General features: G+C 31.4%; 1 protein-coding gene and 1 long non-coding RNA gene across 2 annotated transcripts in view; one reads left to right on the top strand and one right to left on the bottom strand.

The window, feature by feature from the left end:
• Positions 1 to 5,870, top strand: part of LOC128192780 (high-affinity choline transporter 1-like) — a 21,769-nt gene extending 15,899 nt beyond the window's left edge. Inside the window, exons 9-11 of the mRNA XM_052865740.1 lie at positions 338 to 445; positions 1,047 to 1,153; positions 1,485 to 5,870. Coding sequence (XP_052721700.1) covers positions 338 to 445; positions 1,047 to 1,153; positions 1,485 to 1,991 — 722 coding nt within the window. The 3' untranslated portion in view covers positions 1,992 to 5,870. The remainder of the gene's footprint in view (positions 1 to 337; positions 446 to 1,046; positions 1,154 to 1,484) is intronic.
• LOC128192782 (uncharacterized) lies at positions 2,442 to 18,708 on the bottom strand. The gene is made up of 4 exons (XR_008244563.1): positions 18,358 to 18,708; positions 12,829 to 12,943; positions 9,794 to 9,933; positions 2,442 to 9,354 (listed from the first exon to the last, which is right to left on the bottom strand). It is a non-coding gene; the product is annotated as an uncharacterized LOC128192782 (long non-coding RNA).

Here is an 18,708-nt window from a genome sequence, read left to right as displayed (position 1 = left end):
TTTGGCTCCAGGACAATTCTTCGGCCTCACAAGAAGGTTCAGAGTTTGATGTAGCTTAATATCCCATATATAAACAATTGTAAAGGATCTTTTTGAGGACTGCAATACTCAACATGTGATATGACTGTAAAATCATCCTGTTAGAAAAGGGACTAATGATTATAAACATAAGAATATCCAGGGGGAAAAATGGATTTTATTTATACAGGATCTGCATGTATTATTGTACATTGTCCAGATTGTTTGTATTATGACTTCATTAAGCTGATTTTATCATACCCATTGTTCCTCAGTTGAGCGATGTGGCCCATGGGCCTCTTGCTGATATTCTTTGTAGATTGGAGCAACACTACACTTGGTGCCTCCCCTATGGCATTGAATCAATCAAGCATGACTCTGCCCTATGTTCTACATGAATTCACACCTAACTGGGTTGCTATTTTAGGTATGCAATATGCTGAAACGTGCAATTCTTTTTTTAACATTGCTTACATGGATCTAGAATTCATTAGCATAGTGGCTCAAGATGAAAAATATTTTGGGATATTAAAAAATCTGTATCAATAAGTACCTATCAAAGGAAAAAGTAACAGCTGACTCGAGATTATTGTAATTATTGACTAATGATGACTGATAGAGGGAGCCAATATTATTTCACAAATTGACTGAAAACAACATTATTAATGATCCAGAATGACTGTTAAAATTATTTGAAGATGGCAATAACAGTAATAGGGACTAAAAATACAGTATCATTATTCTAATTTACAGTAGTTATGTACTAGTTGACTGAAGATTAGTGACAGTAACCCAAATTCACATAACCTAAGATTACAATGACAATCAATGCTAGATAACAGTGATATTTGATATAAAAAAAATAACATGCAGCCATTTTCTTTGTAGCTGACCAAAGTTAATTTTGACAGGTTGCAACAATTTTCTACTACAATAGAGTAAAATTTACATAAAATGATCTTGTTGTACCATCAGTATTGCAAAATTATTTGCGGAATTGTACATGGATATCTTATGTTATTTTTAAGGTCTTGGTGCAATCTCAGCAGCTGTGATGTCCTCAATGGATAGTTCAATACTTGGCTCAAGTTCTATGTTTACCAATAACATCTATAAAAAGATCATTAGAAAAAAGGTAAAACTCACAAAAATGGTGGTTCTGCGATAAAGACAATAGCATATATATATAACTATCAAGAATATTTGTAACTGATATTACACAAGGTGTATTTCTTTGTTTTTCTTTTTTCAGCATGTACAGTATGAGTACACACTCCTATGCTATTTTGTATGATAAGTTGAAAAATCTAGTTGTTTCCCATTGTTGGACAATAGCTAGCTATCTTTAGTTTGCATGTCAATATAAGAAAATTAAATATTCTTAAGTTTTACCTTTAACATGATATTAAATATCTAAATGTATATAGATATTAAATATCTACATGTAAATGTTGCTTATTTTGCAGGCCCAGGACACAGAAACCCTGTGGGTACAGACTGTCTCTATATTCTGTGTTGGTACACTGGCTACCCTGGTCTCTCTCTTTGTACCCATAGTGTATGGACTATTTGTCTTAGCAGCTGACATTGTCTTTGTGATTGTTCTACCACAACTGTTTTGTGCTGTTTTCTTCAAGAAGACCAACGTTTACGGAGCTATCCCAGGATTCCTGGTTGGAACTCTTCTTCGGATTGGTGCAGGGGAAGTCCTGCTGGACTGGCAGCCATTTATCGAGTATCCAATGTACAGCAAGGATAATGGACAGCAGTTCCCCTTCCGGAGTTTCGCCATGGCCATCTCACTCATTACCATAGTGACCCTGTCATTGACTGCTGATTTAGTCAGACAGTACTTGTGTAGGAAAACACAAAATAACAAATACCATGTCAGTGAGGTGGGAACCAGGGAAGACCCTAACATAACAAGTGGCTACTCCTCCAGTCACCCTCTTATGTCTTTCTCTAGAAGCTGAGTTGTATTGAATGATAGCATTTAAAAAAATACACCGGGGACAATTTTACACAAATTCAAGTTTTGAAAATATATAGTGTACATGTAGTCTGTGCTGGAAATCAGAGTGAATGATTGTAACGTTATTTCAAGTACTAGCACTAAAAAAATTATGACATGAGGTCACCATATTATTCATCAAAGGTTTATACAGTTTTACACATGAGGTAACCTAATTTTTCATCAAAAGTTACACATATAAGTGTTCATGATTTTTTTTTTATTACATATCAAGTAATCATGAAATCTTTTTGATGATATGGCATTAAACTCAGATTTATATACATCTACCAGGTATGGTTTTTGGAGGTTTTACAAAAAGTACTGCCACTAATATTTACATTTTGTGGAATAGGTGTATCATAGATATACACTGAAATGTTTAATGTTTGTCATGGTTTACAACCATCACTGTCCATATTTTTATGTGCACAAGGATTGTAGAAATACTAGTAACTATATTTTGATTATACTTTGTATTCCTTTTCATGCAATTTGATGTAAGTTATTTAAAATTATATTTATACATACAATTAGCAGGTCAGATTAAAACTAACTCCTTATCCCTTACATGTATTCTTTGTGCAACTGATGCGATAATGTTCATATATTAAATTTGTATGTCTTACAGTCACTGCCAATCTGAATGTAAACACCTCTCTCTCTCTCTCTCTCTCTCTCTCTCTCTCTCTCTCTCTCTCCATATTCACTTCAAAATAATTCAATCAATTGTCCTTAAGTTGTAAAATTCATTGAAATACAAAAGTTTGTTCATCTATACAAACATGTAGTATTTAATAGTTTATGAGGCTTTGAATTTTAGTCGGATTTCCTACTTTTTATTTGTTGTATCGTGTATTCATTTTATTGAACCTTTATTTTGAAACTATGATAATAGTTATGCTTATATATATATATTTGCTATGTTTAATTGGGTCATAGAAAACTATTTTATTTTTAGAGCACTTTAGTCTAATTACTATTATACATTGTAGTTATTTTATCCATTTCTCCCATCTTTTATGGATAAAGTGTAATGTTGTATTTAAATGCCTTTGAAGAGTTGCTAGAGAAAATTTGAAGGCAAAGCAATGTAATTTAACTGTCTTAAATTATTTGATTTTTAGCTCACCTGAGCTGAAAGCTCAAGTGAGCTTTTCTGATCATTTTTTGTCTGGCGTTCATCCGTCTGTCTGTCCATCTGTCTTGTAATATTTAGTAGGTTAGTTTATTAATAGAATATTCTGGACTATTCTGTGAACTTTTTACATTTTTTACTTCTTTTCCAGAACCACTGGGCTGATTTCAACCAAACTTGGCACAAAGCATACTTTGGTAAAGGAGATTCAAGTTTGTTAAAATGAAGGGCAACACCCTCATTTTAAGGGAGATAATTAAGAAATATTAAAAATTTGTTGGTTTCTTCTTCTTCTTCTTCTTCTTCTCCAAAACAAATTGGCCAGAAAAGCTGTATTTTGTGTGGAAGCATACTCAAGTAGTGAAAATTCAAGTTTATTCAAATCATGATCCCCGGGGATAGGATGGGGCCAAAATCAGGGGTCGAATTTTACATAGGAATATATCGAGAAAAGTCCTTAAAAATCAATCAGCCAGAAAAGCTGTAACTTGTGTAGAAGCTTCCTCAGGTAGAGATGATTCAAGTTTGTTCAAAACATGATCCCCAGGGGTATGATGGGACCACAGTTGGGGGTCAAATTTTTGCGTAGCTAGGATTATTTTGAAAAAAAATCTTTAAAAATCTTCTTCTCAAAAGTTAATTGGCCAGAAAAGCTGTAACTTGTGTGGAAGCATCCTCAGGTAGAGTTGATTCAAATTCTATAAAATTATGATCCTGGGGGTGAGGTGGGTGCCACAACTGGTGGTCGAATTTTTACATAGGTATGTATAGGGAAATATCTTTTCAAAATTCAATCCGCCAAAAAAGCTTCAACTTGTTAGAAGTATCCTCAGGTATTGTAGATTCAAGTTTCTTCAAATGATGATCCCCGGGGGTATGGTGGGGCCACATTTAGGGGTCAAATTTTTACATAGGAATATATATATATATATATAGCAAAAATGTTTTAAAATCTCTCTTCTCAAAATTCAACTGGCCAAAAAACCTGAAACTTGTATGGTAGAATTCTCAAGTAGTGTGGATTCAAGTTTGTTCATACCATGAACCCAGGGGGTAGATTGAGGCCACGGTGGGGGGTCGAATGCATAGGAATATATCCAGAAAAATCTTCTCAAAAATCATTTGGCCAGAAAAGCTGTAACTTGTGTGGAAGCACCCTCAGGTAGTGTAGATTTTAGTTTTTTTCAAATCTTGATCCCCGGGAGTATGGTGGGGCAACAATTGGGGGTAGAATTTTACATACATTGTAGGAATGTGTAGAGAAATATCTTCTCCAAAATCAATTGGCCAGAAAAGTTGTGACTTGATTAGAAGCATCATCAGGTAGTGTAGTGTAATATACCGGTATATATAGAAAAAAATCTTTAAAATCAAATGAAAAATGAAGAGACTATAATGGAGGGGGGGGGGGGGGGTCAAATTTTTGCATAGGAAATAAATTTGATTATTCTCAAAAATATAATATAATATTGATAATATGCAAGCATATTGACATTTGTTGATTCTCATTTGTTTAGACTGTGGCCCTGAATAACTCTTGGGCCGCACAAGGGGTTCAAAGTTTGATGTAGGTTTATATTTATATGAACAGTTGTTTAAGATCTTTTTTAGAATGGAAATGTTCAATATGTGATGTAAACTATGAAATATTTTAGATACAAAAAGGGCTCAACATAAGAACATCTGTAGAAAATTTTGAATTTTTTTTAATACCTTATCTTTTTACTTATTCATTGTCCCGATATTTTGGATATTATTTCATAAAGCTGATTTTATGTCTGTTTTTGCTCAGGTGAGCGATGTGGCCCATTGGCCTTTTGTTTTTTCAACAAATAGGAATAAAAAAAAATATTAAAAGGTTTTTTCCCAGTACGTGAAAAGTGTGCAAATTGCCGTAGGGAGGATTCGAGGGAGAATTACATGTATGTCTGCCAGAAGGAGGGGGTTGGGGTGGACCGTTGGATAAATGTGTTTGACGGGGTGAGGGTCCGAGGCCTGTTTTTGACTTTGTTTGGTTATTCTATTATAAGTCCAGTGGCTAAGTTCTGTAAGTCTGAACACAATAAATGGTAAACTAATACATGCCTTTTGTGGCTGTGTTGAATTACTATATAATTTATCACTAGTATTTTTAAAACATGCCAAAGATAAGGTTCTATCTTATTTTGAATTATACAATGTACTGCGAAGAACAAAATATTTTTGTGTATAACATTGTATCTTGCCGCAGAATAGGGATCCTAGAACCCTAATGTGGAGAATTCATCCAAAACGATGTGGTTTGTAATGTTTTTACGTGATGGCCTCCTATACCATTAAGATAAACGAACCTTCTCCATCGTGAACTCCGTAATTAGAAAGGTTATCCCGTTCACAATATTATCTCGTAAGTTTTTTCTTTGAAATTTATAAGAGCAAATGACTCTGGAAAATTAATAGAAGGATGACCTTGCAGATACTTTGTTTTCATTTTATCATTTACTTCTCATTTTATTCAATGAAACAAATATATACAAAAAAGCATTTGACTTTGGCTAGAAACCGAATGAATGTAAACCGTTTTTTCTTATGGCCAGTTTATATTAATGTTCGTAGTAAAATTAGATGAATTAAATTGGTTGATTAATGACATTGAACATGCAAACCGATATGTAATTTAAGTTGTGTCATTATGTCATTAACAATAAATCTAATAGCTCTTGGTCTTGCATACAAACTATTGAACTTCGGACCAAAACACGCTGTATATTGTATAGGGGATAGTGTCATCTCCGACACGTTTCCCCGTAAATAAGTGCTGTTAATGTCCATTCAAGGAACATACCATGCGGTTCCATCTTTTAAAAGACGAATGATGTGAAAAGAAAATGAAATCTGGCAAAGCAGTATACAGAAACCATTTGTCACTGTCTCGGAGGTTTTCCTATTTTAAATATGAAATTCACGATGAAGGCGAAATATGTGTGTAAAAGTCGGTAAAAGATTTTTTATTCTGATTACAAGGTACATTGTACAACAGAACATACAAATGAAACCAAACCAGAATCTTTTGGCTCCTCAACAAAACCGTTAATTTTTTAAAATGTGTATCAGAAGTCCGGTTCCTGATTTGGAATATATTGTAGTTTCTTTTGCAAAACGGACCGACGCCTCATTCTTCTCTTGGAAGCCCAGTGACAAAGGCATAATGTCATAAGGTGTCACTATTCTGTGCCAAGTTGACTTTAAGATAGTTTGTGTTGTAAAATGAAATGTCGTAAGATAAAGGCATTGCAAGTCCTTTATTTCATGTCTTTTCTGAATACTTGCAAATTTATAGAGACTTATCGTTTTAAATTACCTGAATCATCTGTACGACTAAAGGAAGCAATAACGTCGGCCTGGTAAAAATGGTTCTCATCAGATGGGAGGCATTCTGTTATACACAGAGACTGTACCTAGAACTATCGATGTAGTCGAAAAATATGGCTCTACGACGGATCAGTATAGTTTAACAGGCTTAACTAGATAATTCTACAAATTAATTTACACTCTTTACTATTCTCTGATACTCTTTTTACAACCGAATGTTGAAGTGAGCTTTGCTGATCATCACCTGATGTCCGTCGTCCGTGCGTTTTCTCCTTCCAATTGGCCGTCCTTTCTTCTTTTTAAGTCGCACTAATTTTCCTAAATTTGCTGGCCTTTATCAAACTAAACATATTCTTTAAGAGAAAGTTTCTCTTGCGAAAACAGGGCGGTGTCCTAAAATAATCTACTCAAGAACCATTTATAATTTATAATTATTATGATTTATTATCAAGCTTCTATGCGTATTGAAGATTTAAAAAAAAATGTTTTAACCGTTAATCTCAGGACCATACTGGGGTCCAAAGAGGGGTTAAAATACAAGTTTTCCATTTCCTTAATGGTAACATGGACCGATATTGCACCACTTTTTTACCACTTATCAGAAAATTGGCCAGAGTGATAAAATAAGTGACAATACAGACACCCTCTTATAGACAAGTGTAGATTCTAAAATGTTCTTATCTAAACCCCTCGATAAATACTGGAGTTTTAGAAGGGGTTCAAAGTTTAAGGAATAAATATATAGGAAGTGATCTTCTTAAAAACTGCAATTTGTGATATTTCTGTGCAAGCCATGTCCTGGACCAATACTGAAGCCCCAGAAAGGGTTCATAAATCAACTTCGAAAAATATAAAGAGAAAAATCTTTTAAAATCTTCTCCAGAACTACAACTCTATGATTTGTTGTATTACTGTGGATGGTTCATGATACATGTATAGTGTAGATAGTGTCCCAACCCTGATCCCGGAATCAATACTGGAGACAAGTGAGTGGTTCACAGTTCAACACTGAACAGTAATGAAGCCAGACATTAGCATACGTATTAGTATATCATTGAAAACCTTTTTTTTTCAAGTGTCCGATATAAAATATAATTGTTCAACTCGTGACTTTATTATTAAAGCATCATATACCAATAAAGTTTAAAACTACATTTACTTCAATTTTGTACCACCTAACCTTCTCCAACTTCTCCTTTTAGAGTTTAATAAAAAAAATATTTATTAAGAACTCGTGCACTTCAGACCTGTTGTTCAGGTGAGCGATATGCCCCATAACCTCTTGTCCAGAATAAGATTTACGCATTATAGAATCTGTCTTGCATCCTTCTTATAGGCTTATTTTATATAAAATTTTTATTTCACAGCAAAAACTTACCATTATCATACATATATAATTTTGAAACCACGATATTTTCAATCATGCATTATAGTTATTTGTAATAAATTAAATATATACAGTAGCCAAAAAAAAAATAAAATAAAAATCCGGCCTTTATTGGATATTACTGCCCGAGTCAGAAAAAGCCGAAAATTGCAAAACAAAGTTTACCCTTACATGTGTTATCCTAAATATAGATTCAATATAACGAAATATAACAAATCACTATGACCCTGACCTTTTCAATACACAGATATGTTTCACCGCGCAGTATATCTTATCTCCGTAATATGCTAATTGTCCTTTTCGCTGACAATAGTTATATAACAAGAGAGAATTAAAACACAACCAAATCACCTTGTCGTGACTTGGCATTTTCTAAAGTCATTCACCGGAGGATCGACTGCAATCGTGCTCTCATTTAAAACACTGTCCGACATTTAATTCTATATTGTAGAATCGTACCATTTTGACCTGAGTGATAAAACAACAAATTACATGTATAATAATTAACAAATTAATGAACTGATTGTATGCAAATAGCTTGATTACAGAGGTCAACAAGGCTTAGTCCTTATAATGATGGATGAAATACGGGTGAAGTATTTTGTTCAATTAAAATTTTTAAATTGTGTGTTCCTAGTGATGTAAGTATCAAAATTCATACATAGTGTATTTTTTTAAAAATTCGAATCATGAAATTAAAAACAATACCACTCAATATTCATAAAATTGATAGTTTATATTGTTAAGGAATTTATTTTAACGAATAAAAACTGAGAAAGGTATAAAACACGTATTTTCTTTTTCTAAAATGATTGTTTTCACAATTTTACAAGTAGCAGAATTCATTCTCATTCTCTCTCTCTCTCTCTCTCTCTCTCTCTCTCTCTCTCTCTCTCTCTCTCTCTCTCTCTCTCTCTCTCTCTCTCTCTCTCCTCTGTGCCAATAAACATGAAGTATATCCATACATAATTAAAAAAGAAAAAAAGAAAAATACATGACGAAATATCAAATCGTGTTAAACCAAGGATTCATTGTGACATACACTGAACATGTTGTTAACAACTATCTAAAAACGATGATTGATACTGTATCATATCTGAAAGTTTAATAATAGATAATAATAATTTGAAATCACAATACTTAGTATTACAGAAAGAACTAAAAATACAACACCGTTCATTTGATATCCAACTGAATATGACTTTGAATGAGAAATCTAAGCTTTGATGAGAAAGGAGGATGTACACACTTCAAAAAGTACACAAATGATTTATAAATAATAAATATCACTAATTTCCAGCATTTTTGTCATATTTCACCATTATATCACACTGTAAGTGTCCCCTTTGTACATGGTACATACACTGGATAGACCACCGCTACTTGCAGTCATTAGCATAACCTTTATGCTGGATACAAATACCGTGACAAGAACAAACACACTTAAACCTGGAAACAAGGGAAAAAGAAACATCAGTTACAAAAGCCATATTGGACGCAAATTCGAAGAACGTTTGCAATATAGTCACAAATAATACAAGGCAGCTGTATTATATATATATATATATATATATATATATATATATATATATATATATATATATATATATATATATATATATATATATATATATATATAGAATTATAATAATTTTTGCCTATCATACCAGATTAATTACGTAAAAAAGAAAAGAAAAGAATGCATTTCTTGCAAACTATGAATTGCAAAGCTGTATAAGCTTCACATAAAATATAAAATGTTCATTTATATACAGTTGAATTACTTAATATCAATAGCTTAAATTTTACTTCATTTTGAATATATTGGTTGTGCACGAAACATTAATACTACATCGATAAAATGGTTTCACACAAAAAGGCAACTTACTCCTAGACAGAGGACAGTGTCACCAGATTGGATTGAAATCTCTGACACAAAAGTATCTATGGAACCATGATGGTGATCTCCTCTGCTGTAAATACTGACACAGCTCTATAACCATGATGTCTTTCTCGTTCCTCACAATTCTAAAAAGAGATGATATAGATATCAGTACAGTCAATGAATGGGTTCCTTCACATCCTCTTAAAATTTATGAATTTTAAATTCACAAATGATACATTTTTTGCGATTGCTTTGCAGTATTCGTTTTCAAAAGCAAAGCCTTTTAAATTTATGGATAGATTAAAGTCAGGGACCAGTTTTCTTAAATTTTTTAACGTATGATGAAAAACTGAAGCGATATATGTATCATATTGCAGTTTTATTAGATACAAGTTTTATTATAACATGTTTAGGCAGTTTCAGAATTTTATTAGTGTTTTTACATTTATTGTCCATTTTCTGTTATTTTAAAAAGTTTTCAAAAGCAGTGCCTGCTAATCGATCTCTGTTTGATCTCACTGGATTAAAATGCTCTCGTGTGACACAGTTTTTCTCCACTTCTGTCCTATTAATTCATTTATTACGTAACCTGTTAAATTCGTCAGATTTTTGTTTTCAAATTAAGTGGCCGACTTAAATACTATCATTGTGATGAAGAGACATCTTTGTTAAAGTGTATTAAAAATGAAAATTTTTTGAAAGAGAATTGACTCTAAAAACTAACCACATTTTAATTAATGATTGTTATTTAAATAAAAATCCATATTACAAAGTTTTATGACTTAACTTTTCATAACGAAATATGATTTAATAGGTATAACGAAAAAAGTGAAAGCAAGTCAGAAGACATTATGATAATTAAACATAATTCATAACAGCAAGTGCTTTTAAATCCAGCTTACTATGTTTATTTCCAATTAATTTTCCTGTATTCGTGTAGGTATACGTCTAATAGGCTCATTATAAAAAGACTACCTGGAGGTATCTAATTACTCTTGACCACATTTGTCACTTTACCATGTATGATTGCGTGTATCTAAAAAACGTGTGTTGAAGTTCCTTCGTTAAAATTTTGTTCAGAACAGATGTAATGTCTTTATTGCACACAAGAATACTCAATATAAAGGGGGCGTGATTTAAAAATATTTACGAGCATGTCTGAAACGTTAAGAATACAAAAAATATTCAAAGGTTAAAACTCTTTGGAAAAAATCTTTTTTTATATCAATATATAGTTTTGTTTTGTTTTTTTAATTAAGAAATATCTATGTATAAATATGACAATATTCTTCAATTTGATATTTGACCACTGAAATTGGTTGTTTTAGATTTTGAGTTTCTTTGACAGGTTTGTTTCAACAGATGGTTTTGGTCACTGCTTGTAATTTTGTCGTTGGTAATAACTATGTCAAACCTAAGACTTATTTTTGACGTTGTGAATGGACCAAGGACCACTGGAACACCGACTTATTACACACGGGTATTTGTCAAATCGTTCAAGCGCATCTGTCGTACACCAGAGCATGATAATTTACACCAAAAAACACATGTCCAAGAGTGTTTCATTCTGTTTTAGTTCTATTGCAGATCTAAGGTGTCTCTTTTGTCTTAATACTTATCGAGATCGGTTTGAATATTACATACGGTTATCTGAAATTGAATTTCTTTCTCCTACAATAATTAGACAACAACTTCTTGCAAAGTACACAATTCAATTCAAATTGTTCTCACATTGTATATTTTTCTTATATTGTATGCAATAAAATAGAGAGGATGTCAATAAAACCTTTTCACAGTGAAAATAACGTTAAAACATATACAATTTATTCCTTAAGGCAGTCCATCCAAAACTAGGGTGAATTTAACAATTTTGATTTATATAAACTACATTGAATACCTATTCTAAGATAATTATGAGGCTGACATAAACCAAACTCGGGGATATGTATGCAGTCAATTAAATGAACCTTTTGCACTTGGAACTTTTAAAAGAGTTGTCTGCCCCTTGCAAAAATGAGGAAAATTCCATTTATAAAAATGATTTTTTTTTTTGGCATTTTCAAAGAAAGGGAAAGCTTTTGCAACTTTTTACCAAGAGATTTGTGATAAAATTATTCATACTATAAAGATATATTTAAAAATACATATTTTTCCATAGACTTCAATGTTAACTTCAATATGTGATAAATTTGTTTATATTCAATATTTTTAAAAAAATCTTAAAGATATATCTTTACTATTTAATAAACCCCTTAAAATCACACTAAGATTTTAGTTATCAACCTTGCAATCGATTAGATATGAAACATGATAGTTATGGATGGACTACCTTAAAATAAAACATAAGAATTTCAAAAAAGCTTCATAAATATACATAGGTTACCACTGATATACATATACGCCAGATTAGCAATTTCGTTGCAAAATGTTGCTCATATAATAAACGTATAATCTCCCTTGTGGTTTCACAATGTGGCGAACAAGCAAAAAAAAAATACATACGTGTATCTTTATTAGAAGTTCTACAAGTAAATTATCTAGAAAATGAATGTTGTTAAAAATTGTAAACCTGACAGAGCATATGAATTTCATAAGGCTAATTTTGTGTGGAAGTTGTACACAAAGATACCATTATAAATTGGGAGTTGAAGCATGTTTTGTCAAATTACAACCGAGATTGTATTTAACGATGTCTGTAAATTTCATCATTTGTCGTTTAAGTCTTAACAATATATTATTCTTATGATCTAAAGGTGTGGTTTTGCGTTCATTTATGGTTGGGTTTTTATTTTGTTTGTTCATCTATGAAAAGCAAATTTGTTTTTTGCTGCAGTAAATACATGTAACCAGAATAGTGTTTAACCAAAATAGCCTAAACTTCCAAATCTAGTCTACCAAGAAGAGCCTCGAAAACTCAAATTGCTTTTGGACACAACTATTATGAAATATAGTTGAATTAGTGGTTGATAAAACTGCACCATTTAAAGCAAATATAGATATAAGTAAAATAAACTGAAATATAATGGAGGAATACTTACAGTCCTTTAAGACTGTGCGGTATAGAAGTGGTCGGTGTTATTGTTGTAGCAGTCTTCTGGTGCAGAAAGCGCAAGGTTAAATTTGTAATGTCCCGGAAAATATGTTGATGGCGATCTTAAAAAATAAAAAAATAAAAATAAATGAATTTTAACTAAAACTTGGAAATTATCTAAAGTGATGTCCACAATGTATAAATGTTATTTTCACACAAATGAAATAGAAAAATGTTGAATGTAAGGATGCCGATTGTTTAGAACAAAGACAAATTAGAAGAGGAAGTAATGAAATATTAGAATTATGTAAAAGATATTTATTGATGTTCTGCTATATGTAATTCTGATAAAAACATACATAAATTAATACAAATCTTTTTGAATAAAAATGCTATAAATGTACATAACGAGATGTCAAGAGATTTCACTTATGATACCAAATTCCTGCGGAATAACAACCACAGCACCACGATATCCCGTGAAACCGCATTTACATAGAATGAGAGTAAATTACAATATTATATGGACCATGTCAGATTTGTCATTTAACTGTTTGCTGGTCTGAAAAATCCGAGGACACGTCAATAGTCAATGTTCTTATGTTGAATGATTCAAAGGCACAGGTTTTATAAACAACAAAGACGGAGGTACAGAAGACCTCAAGTAAAACACAAATATCTTTTTTGCCTGCACAAATTAGTAAGTTATATTGGTGCCAGTTAGGTGAGTAATGATGTCATTAAAACTCGTTTAAACTATTTCTGTACAGTCATACATCAAGCTGGCCCTGCGATTTAAAGTCAAACAACGTTCCGACACATAATGCATGTTTCTTAACTAACCTAACTTACTTACTATACGAGAAAAGACCGCACCACCAACAAGTTCACAAGACTATGACAAATGCTATGACTATAAAACTACCTGCCCTGCTTTGCAGCCTACCACATCTTCATCTTTGTAGGCAATGACCACAATGTAAAAATTCTAAATTCAAAAAATGCTAAACGAATTTTGAAACAGGCACATTAATAATTTGTATGTACATAAACGCAGATGGTCTTTGTATGCTGTTAATAAAAGGAAAATGCCTTCGTATGTATACAAAGGTTCATTGTGTTTCGACGTACTTTAAAGTAATTGCAAGCAGCATTTTTGATAATTTTTCAACGTATCATTTAATTGCATGTATTTCAATTTCTTGATATTTGATCTTAAATACTACATATGTATAGGTTCTATAGTTAGATAATGCAGTTTTATATCACAAACTGTTAAAAGATTAACATATTAGAAACTAATGAAACCAGAGATTTTTTATCTGTCCTTCTGAGAGTTGTACGACTCAATAAAATCTAAATAAAACGCATCGCCAGGTTAAAACAAAACCAAGGCTATTTATATCTTATGATTTATGAGAAATTTTGAAATACAGTGTATTTATTTCAAGTTCCAGTTGTCATGTTTTTACGGAAGCTATTTCCATTTTAATATCATTTTTATAAACCCATTTAAAGGACAGCCTCATGCATGGCTTGTTGGAAGGCATCAAACAAAAAAAAAGCAAAACAGATGTCTATTTTTGCATGAGTCAATCAGCAGGTTTTGTAGGACCTTACACATCTAGAAACTGTTCAGAATCAATGAATAAAAACCTGTTCGAAAAATAAACGTTTTATAACAATCATACTACTAAATATCAACAAGTTTATATTGTTTACAAGACATTTTGCAGATGCAAGGTTTGGGAAAATAATTGTTATGTGAAAATAACCAATGTTTGTGGATTTCTTTTTTATGTTTACATTGGTATATCAACAAACAGATTCTTTAAAAGTAGAAAATTCTTCAATTTGGCTAGCAAGGTTGATGTACGTGTTAACAATTTTTTATTTGATATTACTGTGAGTTCGAAATTGACCAATTCACGAGTAGCTTGGCTGTTTCAAAAACGAGTGGCAGGTTACAGTTCTGTTTTTTAAACTTGATGATTTTAAAAATGTTAAATAAAACTTTTTAAATGGTTATTAGTTAGAAAATAAATATAAAATGCAAATGTTAAGGAGCACAGGATAGAATTGTTATTGTAGTGAATTGTTTGGTATTTGCAAAACTAAACTTATTATAATGTTAATCTCGTAAACTGAAATACATTTTAATTTAAAAATCAAAGTGCCATGTTGCAAATTCTAGTAATATGAATTTAACTCAAAATTGAATAAATAAAGAAGGAATGTGTGCTAATGAACGATATTATGGATTAGCTTCATGCTAATAGCTCAGTTTTTGTGTTGTTTTATTGCCCGCGTGCTCTTCAAAATGTACGTATCTTAGCTTATTTTAAACAATTAGAGAGCTTTTATTCAAGAAGAGTATTAGTGTGTAAAATGGCCTTGAGTCTTTTTTTTTCATTAGATCAAGGAAGGTTTATGTCTGTGGAAATTGGAGAGAGAGAGAGAGAGAGAGAGAGAGAGAGAGAGAGAGAGAGAGCGTTTGTGTTGTCTTTCTACCTTTCTACTTTAGAGGCGAATTTTTCCATAAATGTATTCAGAGACAGGAAATCAATTTTGAACACATCATTTTACTTTATACAGATTAAAACTTAGAGAACGTTACCAGTACTATTCAAAGCGCTCTTGTAATTTAAATAGTCATTGTCGGTTATATATAACGAAGCATTTCTAACGGTTAACGTCTAACCCAACGTTTCTGTAGTGTATTATTACTACTATAAGACAATCAAAATCTTTTAGACCACAGAAACAAAAGTGCAATTTGTAATTAAAATGCAGAATTGCAGGCGTCAGAAAGCATATCATAATTTCTTGTTGTTAATAATTGTTGTGATATAATTAAAAAAAAGGAAAAAAAAATAATTCATAAAATAAAAAAGTAATTATAATGCAAAATACAAACGGAAACTGTGTAGCATCCACTCTTAGAATTGAAATTTCAATCCAAGGTTTATAACTGTTTTTCTTCGTAACTTGACACAATGTCTTCAGAAGAATTTTTTTTATTTAAGAGTCTTGTAAATAAAAGAATTGTCTTCACGTTTATAGATACACACGAAATAAAACAATTGCCATTTTCTGAACTTATTTCCAACAACATATTTGTATAATGTAGAGAATTCTACAGCTGCATATCATTTTTTTTTACGTGTGATAAAAGGGTTGTACTGTTGTTTTAAATACTATACAAAGGCATTTGACTTAATTGATAGATCTTAATTATGACAGAAATTGCAAGAAGATGGCATACAAGGGAAAATTTGTGTATTATTAAGTCATTGTACAGAAATGTTAGAGCATGTATAGAACACCAGGAAAATTGATTGATACATTTAGTATCTCAGCAGGTGTCCTCCAAGGTGAAATATTGTCACGTATATTATTCTCAGTGTATCTTAATGATTTTGAAAGACGTTTTATAAAGTAATTGTACATCAATTGAAATGCAGATGATTCATATATTTCTAATAATGTTGGCAGATGAGACTGCACTTATAGCAGAGCCGGCTGACAACTTACAAATAATGTTAAATGAACTCTATAAACAGATAAATACACAGAAGATTGGAATGTAACTGTCAATGTACAACCACCCCACATTGTAGTTTTTAGAAATGAAAAATGTATTAATAATTACGACAAATCGGAGTACAATGGTAACAAATTTGGAGTAGTGAACCAGTTTAACTATTTGGGGATGGTGTCTAATTATAACGGTAAGTTTTCATCTACGCAGAAACACTGTGTAATACGAGGTACAAAAACGTTGTCTAGTGTAGTTTGTAAAATAAAACATTTTAATGTTAAAACCCAGATAAGCGTGTTTGATTTTTATGTAAAAAGTGTGCCATGTTATTGTGCTAAAATATGGGTTGTCATAAAGGTTAGATTTAGAAAGGGTACATATTACTTCTTAAGAGAATTCATTCATGGAGTACGAAAAAATACTTGTAAAAGTGCAGTTTATTACGAATTTGGAATAATTTCTATAAAAATATTTAATAATAAACAAAACATTTTTAAATACTGGTTGAAAATAAGAAATGTGAAAAGTGAAAATTGTATATGAAAAACATGTTATGATGACATGATTATGAACAATGACATATGGATTTTGAATACCAAAAATGAATTATACGCCTAAGGCTTGGGTGACTTGGATGATGGTAGATGAAAGAATCTGCTATTTTAGATTTAACCAATACATGTAAAGTATTAAAATATGATTGCATATTTAAGATTGTCTCTACATGATAATTAATCAAGAAATAATAGGACATTTGATTTATGCAATATTATGGAGATTGAGGATGATCATCATTTTGTACTTATATGTCCATTTTATCTTATTTAAGACGTAAGTGTATTATATTTTGTATTACACTACTATCGTAAACCAAGGATATTCAAATTGATTCGATTGTTTTGTAGTACAAACACAAAAGAAATAAGCAATTTATGGAAATATCTGTATATTGCAAATAAACTTAGGTCTCAATATTATAAATTTGGATGAAGTGTGTAGTTATTATGGAATATAAAACGAGTATGTACCTACTATAACAAATATGACTTAAAGTATCAAATTATCAGTATACAATGTATGATGTATGCACTCATCATGTTCCTTTGTTATGTTATTATTATGTAAACCTTCGAGATGATTGTCTTCCGGAAATAAAAAAGTGAACGTGTGATGAATATTGTAACTTAGAAAAAACCAAAATATGACTTAAAGAATGTCACATTAACACAATAGATTGCTAATTATATCATATGCCGCATAATTATTTTTTCTAAGAAAGGAATGCCTGACATAACACAAAAATGTTTAAGGTAAAAAAATGTAATATTGCATACACAGAAATAAATGCAAAGTGATACTAAGTAAAACTCAAACAAAACAAGATAATCATTAAGTTTGAAAATATTGATGGGAAAACTTTACTAGTAACTTTCAAACAATTTTAAACATGCTGAAATTACAATATACATCTGTATGTAAAATGGATGAATATTTATAGTTTTAATAAAACGTTGATATTATACTTCCAATGCACATACAATATGCTATTCTGTATGCTGTTGCAAGGTGTACACATTCTAAAAAAACAGCATTAATTAATATTTTGTAATTAGAAATGTCCACGGTAATCGAGTTCCAGGTGCCAGCCGATTACTAATTAATTTAGAAATTGGCAAGAGCCAAGACAAGCCGTCATGTTTTCGATAACGCATATTTTCTTGAAGTTTAGGATTCAAAATAATCAGCATTAAGATAGAAAGTTTGCATTATATAGAGGGGACATGTGTATGTACTTTAACTAACAGCATAAATAACAACATAACACTTATATGCATCATCTTAACGAATCAACAAAAATAGCAGCAACACATTAATGTTTAGGCAACATTAGCAAATTTGAAACACAAAAAACTAAACAAAATAAACATGCAATGATAATGTTTTTGAGAATTTGTATCAATAGGTTAATGAAATGGGTACGTTAAAATTTCTTACCTCTGTATCTGGTAAACTGGTGATGTTTCTGATGATCGCTGTTTACAATCCAAACAGGATACACTAGACAAATGAGCATCGGAAGCAATAAGTGCATGATAATCCTTCGATCCACAATCTTGAATGGTTCCTGCAGTACATTGGATATCTGGTGAGAGGGAGAATCTTTTGGAGTGAAGTAATCAACATTCTCTGTGTACAGTTAGGAGAGCTCTCTCTCTCTGACAGAATGATTAAATGCAGGAGAATGAGGTGTCGTACAACACTTAATCCAGAGGGAGAGAGAGATAAGTAAATTACTTTAGATATTAATTTAATGTCGCTGTATATTTAACCAGTCTCTGTTTTAGT

Source organism: Crassostrea angulata, chromosome 7 (assembly GCF_025612915.1).
Source record: "Crassostrea angulata isolate pt1a10 chromosome 7, ASM2561291v2, whole genome shotgun sequence".
Lineage (NCBI taxonomy): Eukaryota > Metazoa > Mollusca > Bivalvia > Ostreida > Ostreidae > Magallana > Magallana angulata.
Note: the sequence above shows the minus strand (reverse complement) of the source record. Positions and strands in the feature narration are given on the sequence as shown.